At 46.2% G+C, this 21,319-nt stretch overlaps 1 protein-coding gene across 1 annotated transcript in view; it reads right to left on the reverse strand.

The window, feature by feature from the left end:
- DOCK2 (dedicator of cytokinesis 2) overlaps nt 1–19,046 on the reverse strand; it is a 371,332-nt gene extending 352,286 nt beyond the window's left edge. The window contains exons 1-2 of the mRNA XM_010972245.3: nt 18,919–19,046; nt 131–214 (exon numbers count right to left, since the gene is read on the reverse strand). Coding sequence (XP_010970547.2) covers nt 131–214; nt 18,919–18,961 — 127 coding nt within the window. The 5' untranslated portion in view covers nt 18,962–19,046. The remainder of the gene's footprint in view (nt 1–130; nt 215–18,918) is intronic.
- Between the last annotated feature and the right edge of the window lie 2,273 nt (nt 19,047–21,319).

A 21,319-nucleotide genomic window follows, 5' to 3' on the forward strand; every position in this document is an offset into this window, starting at 1 on the left:
GTATTTAAATAAACCACACAGAGTTGCAAGTTCTGAGAGAGGGCTAGAGGTGCTGGGTAGGCCCAAGGGATACCCCGGCATCATCAGCCAAGCTCCTGGCGTCCAAGGCTCGCCCGGGGCCGTGACTCACCTCCACAGGTCTCCTGTATTCGCACCACATCGCCAATCTGCAGGGAGAGCTGGGGGGCTCCGCTTCCCTGGAAGTTGTATATGGCTGTGAAACAGAACAGAGGCAGCATGGTGAGACCTCTGGATACCAAGAATCTCTGCTTCTTCCTGCTCTTCCATTCTTGACTTTATCTGATGCCCAAGCAGCCCACATGGGCTAAACAAAACCAACGTAGAAACCACCGCCTGCCACAGGAGTCAGTGCAGGCCAGAGGCCTCCACTCAGTACTGACACATGACTCCTCCCCAGCACAGGCCCTGCGCGCCAGTCTGAGTGACGCCAGTGTGAGTGATGGGGAGGGCGTTCACGTCACCTGCCGTGGCGGACCTCCCACTGTGCGCCAAGCCTGAGCTCAGCACATCTCCTCGTTCCATTCTCACAGCAACCCTGCAAGGTGCAAGCTGCGATCTCATTTTGCAGATGAGGAAATCGAGGCGCTGAGCGGTTAAACAATTTGGCCACAGTCATCAGGCTAGGAAGGGACAGGAAAATTGGTATCTAACTTCCATATTCTCTATCGTGGGCTACCTGCTGCTCCCCAATTACTCCATCCTAGTGACAGCAGCCTAAAATGCCAGTCTCCGTGCCACTCAAAGACCACCCAAACCTTCACTGACTAAGAAAGTCATAACTTTCTTCTACCCAGCCCTACCCAACCTTTGCTCCTCTATCTAAAAATGAGTGTTCCTTAGCCTTCACCAAAGAAAATCTTTCAGGCCAGAGTCCTGCCTCCTCCCTGAGGACCTCCCTGGCTTCTCTAGGCCACACTAGCCAACTCCCCCTACCAAATATGGTAGGACTCATATGAGTACGTAACATTCAAAGGTATGCTCTGCCTCCCCATTTACACTGTCAGTTCCCAGGGAGCTGTTGGCTATGGAAACACTCCGAGTCCCCTCTGTGCTATCAGAGGCTCCGTTAAGCCCTTGGAACATGAGATGACACCATACCATTGCCGTGCTCAGGCCCTGCTCAGCATCACTTGCTAAGTGAGGACCAGGCCATACTGTTAATTCAGGTTAGGGATGAAACTTACTTAAGGAATCACCAGCATGGGAGGTCTTCAAGAACAGAATAGGACACAATGATGCTTAATTTGACATGTGAATCAAAACACACATGGTTTGACTTAAGGAAAATCACGGTATGATCCTACAAGGTTCTCCTCTCCTCATTCATTCATACAGCAGACACTCAGTAAGCGCCCGTACTATGCCAGGCACATGCTGGACACTGATCTTGCTCTTCTGGTGAATGCGCAAATAAATATAAGGTTACGAAATCCAATACACGTGATGGAGGAAACAAACAGGGCCTAGCAGAGAACCATGGGGGCTTCGGCTTTTGTTGGGGTAATTGGGAAAGGTCTCCCTGGGCTGACTAGACGTGGAGGACTCAGACAAGCCAGCTGCGGGAACAGCGAGGGGAAGGCAATTTCAGGAAGGAGGCCCTGAATGAGGAAGGCACTTGGCACATTCAGAAAGTATACAGGAAGCTGCTGTGGATGGAGTATGAGACGAGAGGAGGGGGTGACACAGGTGAGGCTGGAGAGGCAAGAACCAGGCCACGCAGGGCCTCGTGATGAGCTTGGGCTCCATTCCAAGAGAATGGGAAGCTGGAGGGATTTTATTTAGTTTTTTGTTAATAGCTTTATTGAGATAAAATTTGCCCATTTAAAGCATATAATTCGATGATTTACTCACAGAGTTGTGAAACCATCGCTGTGATTAATTTAGAACATTCTCATCACCTCAAAAAAGTCCCTGCAGCCACAAGCAGCCACTAGTCTACTTTCTGTCTTTGTAGATTTGCCTATTCTGGACAATTCAAACAAACGGAATCGTATAATATGTGGTTTTTTGCAACTGGCTTCTTTTACTCAGAACAAGGTTTTCAAGATTCATGCATGTTGTAGAAACTGTTAGTATTTCATTCATTTCTGTGGCTGAATAATGCTCCATTGCATAGATACACCAGTGGACGGAAGGCTGAAGGGTGTTAAGCAGGGGAGTGATGTAACTCCATTACACTGACCATTGGTCTAGCTGCTGTGTGACGAGCGGACAGACGGAGGCACAGTGCATGTGGGTAGGCCCATGAGGAGACCACTGCTTTGTCCCTCTGATCCCAGTGGTCTTCAAACCAAGAAGAGACTCGTTGCTGCTGAACCATGTGACCAAACAGTGCAGAAGGCAGATTACACTAAATAAAAGGAATCTTGAGTCATCTTGGCAGTCTTACCACTGACTCAGTTCATTCCCTCTCCCTTTGGTCCTCTATTTTCTCATTGGTCAGCAAACAAAACGCATTCAAAACCTACTTCTTAGGTGAAATCAGCAAAAATGGTGAAGTAGGGAATTCCAAGTGCCTGTTCCTCTACAGAAGCAATGAAAAGTCTGGCAAAAACCATCAGAATCAACTTTATCAAAACTCTGAAAAATAGTCAAAAAGTTTACAGCAACCAAGAAAATGTTTATTCAAGAAAAAAAGCAACTGAAACCTGGCAAAGGTTTTATGGCACTTTAACTTATCCTGTCCCCCATTCTCTGCTCCCCAACTTGGTGGCAGTCTTGAAGATGGTATTTCATGTCCCTGGTGTGGGTTCATGTGGCTTGAGGGAGCAGAGAGGACCCAGTCCCAAGATCGTAGTTGTCTGTTTTGAGCTGTCTGTGGGGGCTCTGAAGGACAGAAGCTATGAGATGGCCTTTATTTCCTTGACTTGGGACTCTCTTAGGGCAGAGAAGCAGCTATGTAAAGGGCATTGGTTAAAACAACAACAACAACAACAAACATTTAAAGTCAAAAGGACTACCTGCTTCCACATGGGGTACAGAATATAAGTTGGGGCAAACAATAATCCCACCAGTAAGCCTGGGAGGAAAGGCTTCAGAGCAATATGCCTTGGAGAGTAAAAGCTTTGAAGAACACCCATATATACCCCGGGGGATCTAGAAGGCCATGAAGAATTGGAGATGTGCTGAGAAAGCATGTGAGGAAACCCAACACTCTCAATGCTGGTTGACCCTTAAGCTCCATGCAGGCAGGAAATGCAGGCTAAGGCAGAGCTGTAAATGGCCTGGCCAAGTGCTGAAGGCACACCCCAACACATACACACACAGAGTCTAGCTCTAAAGACTAGATTTTTTTTCTCTCAGTTCAAAGTATTTAGAGACTTCAGTGACCACATGCAACAAATAATACAGTCCTAACAAAAATGCTTTAGAAAAGTGACTAAACAAGCTACTACAATCTATATCGAGCAGTGACAACACGTCCTGGCAAGGAAGGAGAATCTGATGCCTGAGTTAATACATCATAATATTCAAGATAGCCAGTTTTCAACACAAAATTATGAGGCATGTAAGAAAGTATGGCCCATTCACAGGAAAAAAAAACAAAAAGAAATTAATAGAAAGTGTCCCTGAAGAAGGATAGACATTGGACTTAGGAGACAAAGACTTTAAGTCAATTGTCTTAATTATGTCCCAATAGCTAAAAGAAACTATGGACAAAGAATTAAAGGAAACTAAGGGAATAATGTCTCAGAAAACAGAATAGCATTAAAGAAAGAGAAATTATTTTGTTTTTAATTCAAATAAAAATTCTGGAGCTGGAAAGTACAAATAACAAATGTGAAAATTTCATTAGAGAGCTTCAACATCAGATTTAAGCAGGGAGAAGAAGGAATCAATGGCCTTGAAAATAGGTCAGTTGAGATTAGCCAGACTGAGGAGCAGAAAGAACAAAGAATGAAGAAAAATTAACAGAGCCTAAGTGACCTGTGGGACACTAACAAGCACACCAATGTTTATGTATGGGAGTTCTACAATAAGAGGAAAGGAAAGTGGCAGAAAAAAATACTTGAAGAAATAATAGGTAAAAACTTCTGTTTGACGGAAGCCACGAATCTACACATCCAAGCAGCTCAATGAAATCCAAGTAGGATAAACTTAAAGAGATCCACACCAAGACATAACAGTCAATTTGTCAAAAAACAAAAACAAAGAATCTTAAATAGCAAAAGAGGAGCATTCATCATGCACAAAGATTCCTCAGTAAAACGAACAAATGATTTCTCTTCAAAAGCCAGAGAGGCTAGAAGGCAGTGGAACGACATATTTAAAGTGCTGAAAGAAAAAAAAAGTGCCAACCAAGAATTCTATGTCACACAAAATTATCCTTCAAAAATGAAGGAGAAATTAAGAGATAAGCACAAACAGGAAGTTCACCACTAACAGACAACTGGAAAGACAAATGCATAAAATAAGAATTATAAATCTATGATAATGTGCACCCAATGTATAAAGATGTACTGTGTGACAGCAACAAAACTAAAGTGGAGCGACAGACCTATACAGAAGCAGAGATTTTTGCATACTGTTGAGGCTCAGTTGGTATCAACTTAAAACTACACTATTATAAATGTAAGATATTGACGTTAAACCCCAGGTTAACCACTAAAAAAAAAAAAAGAAAGAAAGACAAAGAAAAAATATAGAGAAAAATAAATGAGAAGGGAAACAAAACAGCAAACCAGAAAAAAAAAAAAAAAGCTAAGCACAGAAGGTAGTAACAAAGAACTGAGGAACAACAACAACAACAAAATGTTTAACATATATAGAAAACAAATGGCAAAATGTTAGAAATAAATCCTTTCTTATAAGTATTTACTTTAAATGTAAATGTAATAAACCTCTGTCAGAAGGCACAGATTTACAGAAAGGATTAAAAAACAAAAACCAAAAAAAACCATGAACAACTGTATGTTGTCTACAATAGATTCTCTTTAGATCCAAAGACACAAATAAGTTCAAAATAAAAGAATGAGGTCATCATGAAAAAGTCCACAAATGATGAATGCTGGAGAGGGTGTGGAGAAAAGGGAACCGTCCTACACTGTTGGTAGCAATGTAGTTCAGTGGAGCCATTATGGAAAACAGAATGGAGATTCCTTTAAAGACTGAAAAAAGACTTACATATGATCCAGCAATCCCACTCCTGGGCATATATCTGGAGGGAACTCTAATTCAAAAAGATACGTGCACCCCAATGTCATAGTAGCACTATTTACAATAGGCAAAACATGGAAACAATCTAAATGTCCATCACTGGATAAAGAAGCTGTGGCTTATTTATACAATGGAATACTATTCAGCCATAAAAAGAATGAAATAATGCCATTTGCTGCAACATGGCTGGACTTGGAGATCATCATTCTAAGCAAAGTAAGTCAGAAAGAGAAAGAAAAATACTATATGATATCACTTTTATGTGGAATCTAAAAAAAGACACAAATGAACTTATTTACAAAACAGAAACAGACTCACAGACATAGAAAACAAACTTATGGTTACCAGGGGGAAAGGGGTTGGGAAAGGATAAATTGGGCATTTGAGACTTGCAGATCCTAACTACTATACATAAAATAAACAACAAGTTTATACTGTACAGCACAGGGAACTATATTCAATATCTTGTAGTAACCTAGAATGAAAAAGAGTATGAAAACAAGTGTATGTATGTATATGTATGACTGAAACATTATTCTGAAAACACCAGAAATTGACACAACATTGTAAACTGACTATACTTCAATAAAAAAAAAAAAAAGAAAAGGGAAAAAAAGAGAAAAAAAAAAGAATGATAGAAAAAAACTTCCACACACATAGTAACAAAAAGAGAGCTGTGCTGGGTATACTAATATTAGACAAAAGAGACTTTAAGCCAAAATTTTTACAAGAGACAAAGAAGGACATATTGGCAAAAGAGTCAATACACCAAGAAGATATAGCAATTATAAACACATACATACTTAAATATGGAAAGCAAACATTGACACAATTAAAGGGAGAAATACATAGTTCTACAATAATTGGAGGCTTCAATACTCTACTATCAATAATGGATAGAACTAGGCATGAAATCAATAGGGAAAGAGATGACTTGAACAACACTATAAATAACCAGACCTAACACGTCTATACATTGTACTCCGTCCTACAACAGCAGAACACATTCTTCGCAGATGCACAGGAAGCATTCTCCAGAAGAGATCACGTGATAGGCCACAAAGCCAGTCTCAATAAAATCAAAGAAGACTGAACTCAAACAATGCAGCTTTTCCAACCAAGGAGGAAAGAAGCTAGAAATAAAAAAATAGGAAAAAACCTGGAAAATTCACAAATATGTGTAAATTAAACCACACACCCTTAAACAACCAATGGGTCAAACAAGAACTCACTAGGGAAATCAGAAAATATTTTAAGATGAATAAAAATAAAAACACAACCCATCACAACTTACGGATGCAGTGAAACCAGTGATCCCATCAGTGAAGAGGCCTTGGGAAAGAGATGAGGTCAGAATCCTCCTCAAATGTAAACAAGTGACATTTATAATGTGCTTCACTATGTCACAGGGGAGCACATTCTCAATTGCCCTATCATGTCATCACAACTATATGTGGAGTAGGCACTATCCCTATTTTACAGATGAGGAAACTGAGGTTCAGAGGGTTTGAGTGGCTTGCCCAAGACCCACCCACCCACCCACCTGGTAGTAAATCACAGAGCCAGGACTCCAACTCGGTCTTGTGCCTTATGCATGCTCTGCACCCACTGCCTCCCCATAGCACCTCATGGTAGGTGTTCAGGGGATCACAAGACCCCGCGTCATGCTTCCATCTTGCCACACTCTCTGAGCTGCACTCTCTGAGGGAAAAGGAGGAAACTTGTAGGCTTTTTAGTCCAAAGACCTATACAAACCAGCCCTGTCACTAAGGGACCAACTAGCCTTTGTGACCATTCATAGGGATGTGTCAATCCTGAGAGATGATAAATCTTGGGAATTATGAGCTAGTATCTCTGGAGTCAGGCAAATGTGGCTCTTGAACCCAGTTCTGCCCTGTGACCAGCTCCGGCCTCAATCCCAGGGTTGCAGAGTATGATTGTGCATCCTTTGTTCAGCACAAGGCCATCTAGCCAAGAGCCTCCAGCGGAGGCACCCGCTGGCACCCAGTGCCTTATCTGCTTGCCAAGGTCTGCACTGTGTCCACCAGCGGAAGGGTGTCTTTTTGTAATTCACACGAAGGCACTGTAGGAGCCAGTGGCAGCCTGCCTGAGCAGTAACTTTACCTCCCCAAGCCTCCGTTGGGAAGAATGAAGAGATGATGGTCCCTGCTTTGCAGGATTCCTTGGAAGCTCAGCTGAGATTAATGCACAGGAAAAACCTTCACTCTGAGTCTGGCCAGAGTTAAGTGCTCAATAAAAGGTAATCACTTTTCTCTTTATTTCCATTATGATAGCTCCTAAAGCAATCCACTCAGAGGAACTCCTTCAGAGCTCTTCTTTGTGTCACCTCGAAATCTGCTTCTCTGCAGTTTGCAACTAAAGGTGCTGTCGCTCAACACTGAATAAAACTGTCCAAAAGCGAACCTTGGGAGGACCCTCAGGGGACTCAGAGTTCTCTTCTCCTGAATAAAGATGCCTTGTTGCTTCATTCTCTCCACACCTGGCCTGATTTGAGACCCTGTCCCCACACAGGCTACTGGCGTTTGGACCCGCTCCACCTTGCTGATGCCCTAACTCTGCAGATTCTCTACTCACTGACCCCTCTGGCCCCAGAGGTCTGTCTGAGGACATGCCTGTCGTGGAGCCGGGCCGGGCCACAGAGGCAACCGAGGTTTCCAACAGAAGAAAACCATCCATAATATGTGTCTGCCTCTGGAGCACTAGTAAATTAGGTCTGGCCACCAGATATTTGAATGGCAGGGCAAAACTCTGTTTTGTTCCCTGGCTGTATCCTCCCCATCTTTCCTTATAAATCTCTCCTTGCCCTCTGCCCAGCTCTGTCAGATGAGAAAGTACCAAATGATTGGTTTAAGAAGATATCCTGGACAGACCTTGAAACCTGATGTCCAACCATGAAGGTCTGTATTCATTCCAAAGACTCACAACATATGAAAATGAAAGTAACTGATGGTGCCTTTTAATTTATAAATGTATTTCTGCCTTTGCATGAGGACCTCTCTTCTCAAAGCTCCATCTGGGGAAAATCAGACATTATTAACAAAGGAAGTGGCTTTGCATACCAATACCCAATTCTGCTAAGTTTTCTAAATGACTAACAGGAAACTTTGAACCAGAATGCCACTCTTTGCTCAAGTTCGATTGCTTATCTATGAACCTCACTTGAGTTGCTTCTGACCAGTGTCAGAACAGGTCATCTTCTTCCCCACTCCCTGCAGGCCTAACCACTCTCAACTGCTGAGTGAGTGATGCAAAGGGCAGAAAACCTTGAGGAAGATACAGGAATGAGCAATAAGTAAAAATCGTTGAAATCAGCCTGCCCTGCCCTGCCCTGGCCGTGCACATCCATGGAAGATAAAAAAGCGGTGGAAGGATTCCCACAGACACCCATTCCAGCTTTCCCTTTCATATGAGGTTCCTGTGTCCTGGAGAATATGGACACATCCCCATGAAGGATCTGACCACTCCCTGTAACAAAATACTGTACTCAGGAGCTGAGGCAGCAGCTGGTTACTGACAAGTCTAGCCAGACCAAAATACTTATGGCAAAGAATCAAAGGGGCATTTAAGTGCCAGGGCCGTCTGAGGTCATCAAACCCACTGAGGACTCTCACGCTGGAAATCCCGAATTGTCAAGCCAGTAGGAACAGCTACTTTGAGATAGGTGAAAACTTCCAACAACCCTGGAAATCAAATCACTGCTCATCAGGACTCCAAATCAAGAGAAGTAAGGAAAAATTAAACATACCATTGTTACAGTATGCAGCTCATGGAAACAGATAGGGTGGGGTCTCGGTGCTTTGTGCAAAGTTAGAGATAAGTACAATATTTTGCTTGAATTTCTAGATGAGGAAACTGAGGCAAACAACTTAACCTATTATCTCTAACAAATAAGTTAGAGACAGAGTTATTCAGAAGTCTGGATTTTAACCACTTCACATTCTGTTTGACTCCCCCACAATGGTAAACATTTACTGAGCACATACTATGTACCAAGCACATACTATTTTTCAACAGATATTCATTTGAGCACCTACTGTGTGCCAGATACTCTTTTGGATATTGGGGTTAAAAGATCTGGATAAATACAACAGACAAAATTCCTCACATTCTACTTGTACCAGTTCATTTAATCTTCACAGTAACCCTCTAAGGTATCACCCTCCACGTAACATATGAGAAACTCAAAGAGAGATTAAGGAATTTGACCCCAGCCATGCAGCTGGACGGTGGTAGAAAGTGGAGACAAATCCAGATCAGAGTCCAAAGTCCTTACTTCCCGACCAGCCCATTGCTGATGTCACAATTTATTGTGTGTGTGTGCATATGTATGCATGAATGTGCATAGGTATGTAAGTATATATACACATGTATACACTAGATTTGTATATATGTGTGTGTGTGTGTGTGTGTGTGTGTGTGTATATATATATATATATACACACACACGTATACACTTATCTCCTTCAGCCTCAGTGAGGATGGAGACTGAGTCTGCCTTGCTGGCCACTGAGCTCCCAGAGCTGAGAACAGTATCTGGCTCCCATGTGAAGTTCAATCAATATTTATTGAGCATTAATGAATATTTGTTGAACTGAAGAAACATGGACATGAAGGGCAGGTGTCTCTCTTCTAACTTTTTCCTTGCATTTCTTGAGATCACTTGGTGAGATGCTGACCCAGCTTGGCTGTCAATCTTGATTGCAGCCATCAAGTGCCCTGTGACCCTTCAGGATGGATTCTCCCTCATCTGGGGCCCTGCCATTTGCTGACGCGTTTGAAAACAAAAGCTTCTGCAAACAGCAAGTGTTAATAGAGTTTGTAGAGGTAGCCATATAAGAGGAACACAAATATTAGAGAAAAAGAATGTAATTGCCTGAAGCGCACTTCTCTAGTCCCTGAGCTGGGCTTCGGGGGGGTCTCTGTTCCAGGGAGCAGCAGCACAAGCTGACAGGTCCACTCTGGACACAAGTGAAACATGTCTGTTGATACGCGCAAGCCTTTTGCCCGGAGTCACTGGGCAAGGTGTTGACAGCCTCAGCACCAAGGCAACGTGAGGGTGAAGGCGATGACCCAGCAGAAGCTTCCGGCAGCGAGGCCAGAGCTCAAACCCGGTGCAAGTCAGCAGCGGGTGAGGGAGGAGAATGACAGCCAGAGGGAACCAAGCAGGAGGAGCTGTTCCTGCCCCGACCAGGAGAGGGCGAGAATTACAACCGCTACTGAGCACTTTCTCTGTATCAGACACTTCTCCAAAAGCTTTACCCACAGTCACCTATTTAATCCTCACACAATTCTTACAGTGGGTACAATTATTATCATCTCCATTTACAGATGAGGAAACTGAGGTAGTATAAGATGAAGTGAGTAGCCAGGGTGACACAGCCAGGAAGGAGACTGAGCCAGGATTTCACCCCAGGCAGGCTGGCTCCAGAACACACCCCCCTCCAAACATTGCGTCACACTGCCTCTCACTAATGGATGTGTATTTAGCATCTGCTGTCCCCATTGGATCCTCATAAAAACCTTATAGTTTGCCACAGGTGAGCCAAAGTGACATTCCCAGCCAACAGGGAGAAAGTTGAGATGCCCATGAGTTCTCTAAAACAGTGATTCTCAACCGGAGACAATTTTGCCCCCAAAGGAACATGTCAATGTCTGGACACATTTTCGGTTGTCATAATCTGGGGAGGGGGAGTGGATGGGGATCGGAGGAGCTCCTAGCCTCTAGCTGGCAGAGGTGTGGGATGCTGCTAAGCATCCTACAGTGCACAGGACAGCCCCGTAACAAGAAGTATCTGGCTCCAAATGTCAATAGCATCAAGGCTGATGAGCCCTGCTCTAAAACATCAAGCCAGGATTCACTGTCTCCTTCCCAGTACTCCTACAGGGGCACATAAACACACACACACTCTCTCTCTCTCACACTCGCTTCTACATTACACACTCACACACTACAGTTGGGAAGAGAGGCTTTATGATGAAACCAAGGGCTGATTTCCCAGCCCCCAACCTCCAATGCAGGGAGTGTCTGGCACTCTGCTGGATCCTACAGAAAGTTAGAAACGTGGGGGGAGAGGGGATGGCCCCTGCTCTCCTGGAGCTTTTGCAAAATCTAGTTGAAGAGACAAAATGAACACATAAGAAATAAGAAGCTGTCTAAAAAAGGGCGGGGGGTGGAGAGCTAAGCTGTGGGCCACGGCAGCTGTGGGCTCTCAGAGGAGAGAGGTGAAGAGAGGCCCCATGAAGGAAGTGAGACTGGAGGGAGAGGGAGGGGTGGAGGAAGGGCAAGGGGAAGAACTGGGGTGAGAGTCCCTGAGGAGGTGGGTGGGGAGGGAAGGCCTCAAGGGCAAGGGGAAGGAGGGGGAATCAGTTTGATGGGTGCACGGTCCCAGTGAGGGACAGCAGGGCCATCCGAACGGAGCCCGAAGGTGAGAACCATGGGGCCTGGCGCCATGGCCAACGGCAGGGGTCAGGTGCTTGGAGAAGAGTTCAAGGACACCCAGTTATTGTTGTGCTGCTCTCACGGGGTTCAGCCTGCTGCCAGGGCGGGGGCGGGGTGGGCAGGTGAAGGCAAGATGGGGCAACTCGGTCTATCTGAACCTCGGGAGGCCACCAGAGAGTGTAAGAACTCCAACCTCAGTCCCCTCTCCATCCTCCACCTCAGCCCACTCATTCATCCACCCACCCATCCATTCACCCCCACCCCCCACCCCCACCCCCGCCCATCCAATCAACAGCTACTAACTGATCTCCTGCTCTGTGCCAGGCCCCCTGGGCTGGAGCAGGACAGGGAACACAGTGTTGCTGTCATGGGATTTTCATTCTATGGAGGAGCCAGATGTGGCTGTGAGGGTTAAACAGGATACCACAAGGGCTTTCTTTATAAGTCTACGGTGCTGGGAAAAGGTGAGGCAATGTTTTTATTTAGGATGTTGTCAATGACAACTTAGATCAGGGGGCTAACTAAGGAACGCTGCATGCAGTTCCACTCTTCCAGCTGCTCAGACCAAAACCTGTGGTGTCACCTCTGACTACTCTCTTCCCCTCGTACCCACAGCCAATCTGTGAGGAAAATCCCATTTGCTGCACTTACAACACACACAGCTGAGCACACCTCGCCTCCTCTACTGCTGCCTCCCTGGGTGGGCCCCCATCATCTCTTGCCTGGGTTATTGTAGTGACTGCCTTACTGACCTCCCTGCTTCAACATTTAATTCCCCTCCACCTGTTAACTATAAAACTTCTAGACAAATCCTTTCAAAGGGTAAGACAGAACACCCTGCAATTCTGCTCAAACCCTACAATGCCCCACTCCCTTCCACTCAGAGTAAAAGCCAAAGTCCTTGTAACATGTATCAGGCAGTACTCAACACACCTCTACTCAGAGAACTCATTTCCTACTGTTCTGCCCCTTGGCTTCCTCTATTCTATCCACCCTGGCCTCCCACGTGTCAGAAAGGCTTCCTCCTTAGGACCTTTGCATTGGCTGCACATCCTACCTGGAACACTCTTTCCTGAGACAACTCCGTTACTGCCACCACCAGTGAGGCAAGCAGCAACATCCCACTTCCTGGGCAAATCCTCAGGGTCCAGCTGGCACGAGGCATGCCCCTTTGCTGCAGCCCTGCACACCAGTTGTGGTCTCTCAAGACCTGGATTGCTACCACTTAATCTAACCCTGCGAATGCCTGCTCAGCACTGGCTCTGTTCAGACTCTGTGCTGGATGCTGAGACACGGTGTGTGAGAGTCACGTTGTCCACCAAGGTCCCCTTCACCTTCCCAGTTTAGGCTTGGACCCAAGGGATCACATATTGTCAGGGGACCTCTGAGTGCCCTGGGGCAATGTCTGGAGAGGGGTCCGGAAAAGTGCCCACATTGTCAAGTCACATCCCCCTCCTGCCAAGATTCTTTAAATCAATGCAGAAGCTGACAGTGTCCCAGTGCGGTCACAGGGGCAAGGGATGGATGACTTTCTCCAAGGAGAACCAAAAACCGAGTAAGACTTAAGAAGCGGACAAACTCAGCCTGATTGCTTTTCAACTTACACCAACTAAAGAAAGTGGGAAGAAAGGAGAAAGTACCTATTACAGGGAACATATGTGGTGTCTCTACCCAGATTCTCCTGGAGCTGGGTGGCGATAAGCATTAGAATTCCCCATTTACAGAACATTTGCTGCAGAACACAGAGTGGGGCACCCATGTTTAATTGTCTATTAAATTAAAGGCCTGGAAGCTTTAAAACAAACAAACAAGAAGTCCAAGTCCAAAGGTCCAGAAATTAGCAGAATATTATGGTGACTACACCGCCTGTCTCAAAATACAGCAGCAATATAGAGATGCAGATCTTGGGAGGAAGCAGAGCTTAGCAAACACAGTCTGTCAAGGCTCATTCAAACCCAGACAGTATGGGTGGGGGCAGAACGGCCACTAACTAATGAGGGTCCCATAAGCCTAGGGATTAGGACAGTCTCCTTACACGGACTCCAGCAGCCAGCCCAGCAGGCACTCTGACACAACCCCAAATTGCTGAAGGATCAGAAAGCAGGAGGCCCGGGCACCTGAGAATTGGTGGCAGGAAGGAATCAGATTTCCAATCCCTGTGTTTTTGTTGCAGCAGACTAATTTCTGCAGGTCAGTCCAAAGGTGAAGATACACGTACTAGATAAAGTTGGCCTCCATCGCAAAGATACACGCACTAAGATCCCTCCAAGCATTTCCTTTGGAATTCTTTTTCCATGGCTTCTCAGAGGCCTTCTGAGACCAACCAGTTTAAGATGTCTGCCTCCAGTATTCTCATTCATGGAACAAACTCCTCTGTCACAGTAGCACGTCACAATTTGTGGTGACATGTTTATTGATTTTCCCACAAGGTTCTTTTTGTCTTTCCCACTAGATTATAAGTTCCAAAAGGACAGGAACCATTTTGGCCAAATTCTAGTAATCTCAAGTGTCTAGCACAGTGCCTAGCACACAGGAAATGCTCAACAAATGTGGAAGAAAGAAATGGAGAATGAATGAGTGAAAAAGTGAACAAGTCAGTGTGTAAACCACGGTCTCTAGCCCTCCTCCCTAGCATTACCTTTGGCAACAAGGGCAGTATAGCCGGTCCCTCTGTAGCGGCGTTCTGCCCTGGGCATGTTCAGGGTGCATGTTCAGCTCATGCCTCCTACTCAAAGGGTCTGTCTCCACCCACAAATCCTGCCAGATGAGTGGCAAGCCTCATGACCCCACCCCACAGCCACAGCGTAAAGGACCAGGCAGGGACAGCCCCCTGATCAGAGTGGGGCCCATTCTTAGCCTGGCAATGACCTCTGACTTGGGTGGCCTTTCTTGAAAAGGCGTGTCAGTTCACTCAGATGGTCTCTCTCAGGAATTTGAACAAACCAACACAGAGAGAAGATTCAGAGGATGCTTGAACCGCAAAGTCATGCCAGGTTGAGGTGGGTGGCATGCTGGGGCCACCGTTAGAGTGTTCTCAGAATATGAGAGTTATGAGGGGGAGGAGAGAAAGGAGAACAGAGCTCGCAGGTTTAGAGCACGGCAGGGAAGCCGGAAGGAGAGAGGCAGAGGTTTCCAGGGCTCCTCAGTCCAAGGCCCTTCCAGAGGCCTGGATTTCTGTTTGATTTCTCCTGATGCTTAAAATACACCACTTTTCCTCCTCACATACACATACACACCACGCACCTTTTAAGTGAACTGCTTTGAGTGGATTTTTCTTCCCAGTAAGAAGAGCTTGCACTGCAAGGGACTCAAGCACCCACTGCCCACGGCAAATCTGTCCATCTCACTGTGGACCAGCTCTGTCCAGGGTCCTGGGTTGCAGCAGCATCACCTGCATCCCTGGACCAGGGAGAGGTCTCAAACTCATCCATATTCCCCAATCAAGATGTGGAAGAGACCCCTTCTGACTTTTGCAGAGGCTGTTACGAATTGAATTGCGCCCCTCCCCACCAAACAAAAGGTGTGTTAAGAGTCCCAGCCCCCAGGAGCTCAGAATGAAACCCTATTTGGGCATAGTGTCCATTGAGGTAATAAAGTTAAGATGAGGTCATTAGGGTGGGCCCTAATGCAATATGACTGTTGTCCTTCTTAAAAGGGAACATTTGGAGAGAGACACACACAGGAAGATATTGTGTGTGTCTCTCTCTCTAAATTTTTAAAATTATCTTCTTATAGGTGACATAGCTGCACAAAAAATCCACTGCTCACAGGATGAAGTCCAAACTAATAAGCTTGGCACACAAAGCCCTTCACAATCTGGCTATAATCTACCTCGCCAAGAATTTTTTTTTTCTAATTACAAACTTCCACTAAAACCAAAGCAGACTATTTATCTATTTATTGTTTGTCCCCAGTGCTGCACATATTCCAGCCTCCTGTCTTTGCCTATGATGTTCCTCCTCCCACGTCCTCCTAGTGTTGTGCAAAGAGCCTGGTGTCTGAAGTCAACGGAATTTAAGGCCCAGCCCAAGTAATTTCAAGTTATGTCAACTCTGGAACCTGTAAAATGAGAATAACAATAGATGTTCTGAAGCCAAGCAAAGATACTGCATGAGAATGGGACTTACAAACCATAAAATAGTACACTTACTCTTGTAAGGCCTGACTGTCCTGAACCTGGCATTAGGGTGCGTTACCCTCGGTCTCTCTCAGCTCCGGAACTGTTAAGTAACCCCCTTGTCCTCAGTCGCTAACTTTCGTTGACCCAGTCTCATCATTACTATGTGCTTTTTTATGCATTACCCCATTCAATCCTCACAACAATCTCAGGAGATCCATATTATCATTATGACCCCTACTTTATAGATGAGGAAACAGGCCCAGATTTGAACTCACAGCCCAAGCCTCTGAACTTACGCATATCTCCTCAAAGGCTGTGTCTTTTTTTACATCATAGCTACGTTGTCTTGTCTGTGTAAACTCCTCTCCCCACCCGAAGGTCCTCTCTGGAACTCGAATGCATCACATTTTAAGGCTCCATCAAGGAAGTAAAGAGAACCTGACCAGGGATCTACATGAGAGTCCCTCTGGCTGCCCGCCAGACAGTAAGATGAAAAAGAAGCCAAGTAGTTCTGGTAATGAAGCTGCCCCCAGAAAAGCCAGCCTCCCAGAAAAATAGACACCAGAAGCCCTTGTCAATTAGGCCAGAAGAAGGGTGGCTAAATGCTACCCGTACCGAAGAGGAAACCAAAAGGGAAAGCCAAGCTCAGGTTTCCCTTGAGTCAGGCTGGCTGGGACTCCGGAGATACTCCAGGAACCCCCTTATCCTTTACATGGCTCTCTTTGTCTTTCTCCAAACCTCTGTACGCATTATCTCAAATGTGCTTGAAAAGAACGCCCTGAGATAGAAAAGTATTTATATCTAGACTTGCAATGTGCAAATTAGAGCACAAACCTGTCTGCAAATAGTGATGGTGTCAGAACTAGAACTCAGACTCCTTACTCTCAGGCCACTGCTCTTTCTTCTAGGTGACTCCAGTTCCCTGTCTCACCATAACCTAAGCCTTGCTGTTCCCTTCCATCTACCCATCATCCGCAGAGGAGGGCTGGAGTTTTACCTTCCTTACTTCTGACATTCATCTGCAGAGGAAAAGAAACCCCTCGATGAGCAGACACCTGCTAAGTGCTCTCTGGCTCCCCAAAAGGTCATATACATTTTGACCTCCTCCCTAAAATAGAATTTTCGTAGGTAGGCGTGAAAAACGTCAGTTATACCATCAGAAGAAGCCTCTGGGCCTAGGGCCTAACAGAGTTCCTGGTCACTGAGCACACAGGTGGGACTTCCTCTGCTAGGGAGGGTGAGAACCCGACTCTGTTTCACCCTCTGATGTCATGTCCTGAACTGGGCCCCCATGCAGAGGATAAAGTCTAAAAATAATCATTGATAACATTGAGTGAGGATTTATACAATTGTCATTCTAGGCACTTTATGTGGATTAACTCGTTTCATCCTCCCACAACCCTGCAAAGCAGATGCGGTTATCAGCCCCATTACACAGACAAGGAAACTGAGGCCTGGAGAGAGTAAGTAACTTGTGTAAGTCACAGGGCTGGGAAGCTTTGGAAGCTGGAATCCAAGAGCAGGCACCAGAGCCCATGACCTTCACACCACAGCACAAATGCACTGCAGCCCTTCGGACAGAGGGTGGGAGTCTTTCACCACACGCAGTCTCCCCCATTAACTGCCCTAGTTACCCTGGACCACCAATACCATCCCTTGTCTGCCACCCAGGCACCTTTGCTCTTCTGTCCAGCCAGCCTCCTTCCACGCTGGTTTCAGCATAAATCTCACGTCCCTCCTCTGCTCAGAAGTCCTCTGTGGCTCCCCATTGCCAAAATGGAAAAAGTCTCAACTTTGCCTGTCATTCACAGCCTTCTAAAATGTGGCTTCAACTTACTCCAACTTACTCCCTTCAATGCATCTTCCCCTTAAGGCAAAAGGAGTTACAGCTCTTCTCTCCTGGATTTGCTTTTTTTTTTACCTCCGATACTCCCTTCATGTCCAGCTTTCATCTCCTAGACTCCATTGGTCCCTCCACCTATAATGGCCTGCTCCATTTATCAGGCCCCATCTTCCCCTGAGAAAGGTTTCAGCCTGATATTCCCAGTTGGAAGGGCCAGAGTTAGAAAGGCTTTGTAGTTCAAAAGGTATCGAGTCTAGTTCAAACTTCCCATTTTATAGATGGGGAAACTGAGCCCCCTTGAGGGCATGCATTATTATTTGCTCACTGGATAGGGACCATTATCTTAAAACACTCCATGGTGCCTGGAGACTAGTGAATGGATGCGTAAAGCGTTGAGACCTCCAGGGCAGCGTCCCTCCAGCAGTAGCGTTGGGAGCCCCCTATCGGATCACTCTTGGTCTTCCAACATCTGACCTCTTCAATCCTCATCTCCGAGGGTGGTGCCTCCTATCTGCCTGAGTAGCAAGCCACAGAGTGGTTTTTAAATTCACACGTTTTTGAAACCCGCAGGCAATCTATGGGGATTGCACCACCAGTGCCACTGAGTAGAAAGAGTCCCAGTACCTGAAGCCTCCCTTCCCCCAGCCACCACTTCCGCCCCCGAGCTTGAGGCAGAGGCCTCTGGGAGCTTAGGTGGCTGAAGCTGAGGAGCGAGGCTGGCTTCTTGGAGATCCCCACATGACCTGGCAGGAGCTTTTCTCTCCAGAGGGTCTCTGGGGCTGAGCGAAGGGTCCTGCCCTCCAGCGCTATGCCCCAAGCCTGCACTGCCCTCCGGATGCTCTGCCAAATCAGGGGTCATCTGACCCAGAAGGAACAGGCAGGGGAAGCAGGCAGATGGGTGTCGCTTTGGACAGGGGTGGAGGGAGGCATTCTGGGCCACGCAAGACCCAGCCAGGAGAGGGAAGGATGCTCCCTCTAAGAGGTCAAGTCTCCAGATGAGGTGAGGGAGTCCTGGGAAAGCTGGAGCCTGACACACAGAGCTAGGCTGCTAAGTGTTCTGCTGGCCCCCGTCTAAGAAACGCGTAAGTGTTTGGAGAGAGGAGGCAGCCCCCGTGGTGAGCAAGAGAGGGAGCAGGCTGGGCATGGCTGCTGGGTGGGGTGCCCACCTTCCTCTTCCCCTGCCTCCCCGCTCCCGCCCAGCTGGCCCTACAGCAGGCTGAGTCAGTGCTCTGCGCCACTGGCCCCACAGCATCTTCCTGTGTGGTCCTCTGGCCACCTGCCCTTCTCTCTGTTGAGGACCCCCATGCCCACACCTACCCACGCCGTGTCGCTCCTTGTCAGTTTTACGCCAGGGGGCCATGGCTGGGCCGGGGGTCCTGCAAGCACCTCGCGTTGTCCTGTGGGGAAGCAGCCAGGGGGTGGCTAGGCGCTCTGCCGGGCCCCACTTCCTTCCTCTTTTCAAACTCTCTCTCAGGGCCCGCCCTCCCCGAGGCGCCCCGCTCCTCCTCCTCCTTCCCTTTGGGCAGGGGCACAGCAGAAGGCTAGTGGCTAGAAAGCCAGAAGGCCACCCCGCAAATTTTGGGGGCCACCCCCAACGTGTGTCCTCCCCAGGCAAGACAACAAAGGCCAAGCAGGTACCTGGGGTCACCCGGGCCATCATCACAAGTGCAGGAAGTTCCCTGGTAACTGAGACTAGTGATTAAACAGAGCTCCCTCCCACCTAGCTGGACCTTTGGTGTCAGATGTGGGTTCAAACGATGCTTGACAGCTATGCAACTAGGATATTTTTCTAAGCTTCAGTTTTCTCATCTGTAAAACGGGATACTAGTACCTACTTCACACGATTAATGTAAGAATTAGAGAAGACAATGCATGCAGCAGGTGACATGTAAGAGTTACTGTGAGTATTCGAGGAGATAATGCACACAGTAGTTAACATATGAGTTAGATACCCACCTGGAGGGGAGGTCATTTGGGGTTTTTATCTTTCTGGTGTCACAGACCCATTTGCAAATCTGATAAAAGCTCAGGAAACTCTCCCCTAAAAATATACAAGCACAGAGTTTACCAACAATGCCAGGAGGTCGAGGGTGCTCTAACAGGCAGCAACGGTGGACCCTGGGAAGGAAGTCCTAGAGTTAGGCTAATAGAGACATTTCTCAGAAAATGCTCTGGGAACAGATTCTATCAAGGAGCAAAAATATCTTTCTTGACCCACGGTGATAAGACTGAATTAAAGTCTTCCTGAATTTTCTCTCTTTATTCCTAAGTCTCACTACCCCCTTCTGCCTTACACTGGAGAGTCAGTAAGACAGCTGACAGGCAGCTATGGCAGACTATTAATTTCATTTTATCTAAAGTTATTTCCTTTTCAGTTTTCTAGCAGCAGAAATTGGATAGTATTTTTTTTTATAGGAAGCATTTCAATCAGTCAGGATTCCACCAGAAAAACAGAACCCGCAGGATGTGTATGTGTATCGACTGATTGATTGATTGATTGGCTGCAAGGAACTGGTTTAGGTGACTGTGGAGCTGGCGAGGTATGTCTGAAATAATAGGGCAATTTTCCTTTAGGAAGTGCAGGCTGGAAACTCAGGCAGGAGCTGAAGCTGCTGTCCACAGGTAGAATTTCTTCCTTTACAAGGAAAGCACGGTCAAAGCCTTTCTACCGACTGGATCCTGCCTTCTCAGATAATCTCCCTGAGGATAATCTCCGTCACATAAAACCAACAAGTTGTAGGTGCTAAGCACATCCACAAAACGCTTCCACAGAAACACCCAAGTTGGTGTTTGGTTGAATAATAATAACTTTTATCAAGTTGACTCATAAAACTAACCATCGGCAGTATTATAAATTGGACTAAACATTAGAGGTTGGCAAACTTTTTCTGGAAAAGATCAGACAGTTAATATTCCAGTCTTTGCAGGCCAAGAGGCAAAATCAAGGATATTATGTAGGTACTTACATAACAAGAGAGAAAACAAGGCTTCCACAATTTTCGTTGATAAAATTCAACATCTGACACAGGTAATTGAGTATATTCTTTTGTGATACGGGTCTAGTAATGAGAAAAATTAATTTGGGGGGATAGATCACATTTCACTTCTTTAGAGTTCAAAGTTAATGCTCTCTTCCATCAAAACTGGCTGCAAATATTCATCTGTTAATGCTAATCTGTAACGAAATTTTACATTTCATCTTTGAAAATGCCTTTTCCCACAGGTGGTGTGTAGTAAAGAGTCAATCTTTCCCCAGAAGTGGTCTGGTATTTGTCCTGAGCTACTGCGAAGTGATCATTTGGAATGTCATGGTTTGCCTGGGGAACTTGGGCCACACTGAACAGTCCAAAAACATGGTTCAGGCTGGGGGCTGCCCATGCCAGGAAGACCAACCGTATAATGTAGGTGGGGGCTTTGGGCTACATGAGATCAGTTGCCCTGGAGGTTGAGCTCAACCATGGGGGTAAAGTCTTGCTTATATGATAGAGCCCCAATAAAAACTCTGGACACCAAGGTTTGGGTGAGCTTTCCTGGTCAACAATACTCTACACATATTGCCACACATTGATGCCTGGAAAGTAAAGCATCCTGACTGCAGCCTGACTCCACGTGGGGAGGACTACAAAAACGTTTGGCACTTCCCTGGACTCTGCTCAATGTACATCTTCCCTTGGTTGAGTTAACACTCCATCCTTTCGCAGTAAAAAGTGGTAACTGA

Source organism: Camelus bactrianus, chromosome 22 (genome assembly GCF_048773025.1).
Source record: "Camelus bactrianus isolate YW-2024 breed Bactrian camel chromosome 22, ASM4877302v1, whole genome shotgun sequence".
Taxonomy (NCBI): Eukaryota; Metazoa; Chordata; class Mammalia; order Artiodactyla; family Camelidae; genus Camelus; species Camelus bactrianus.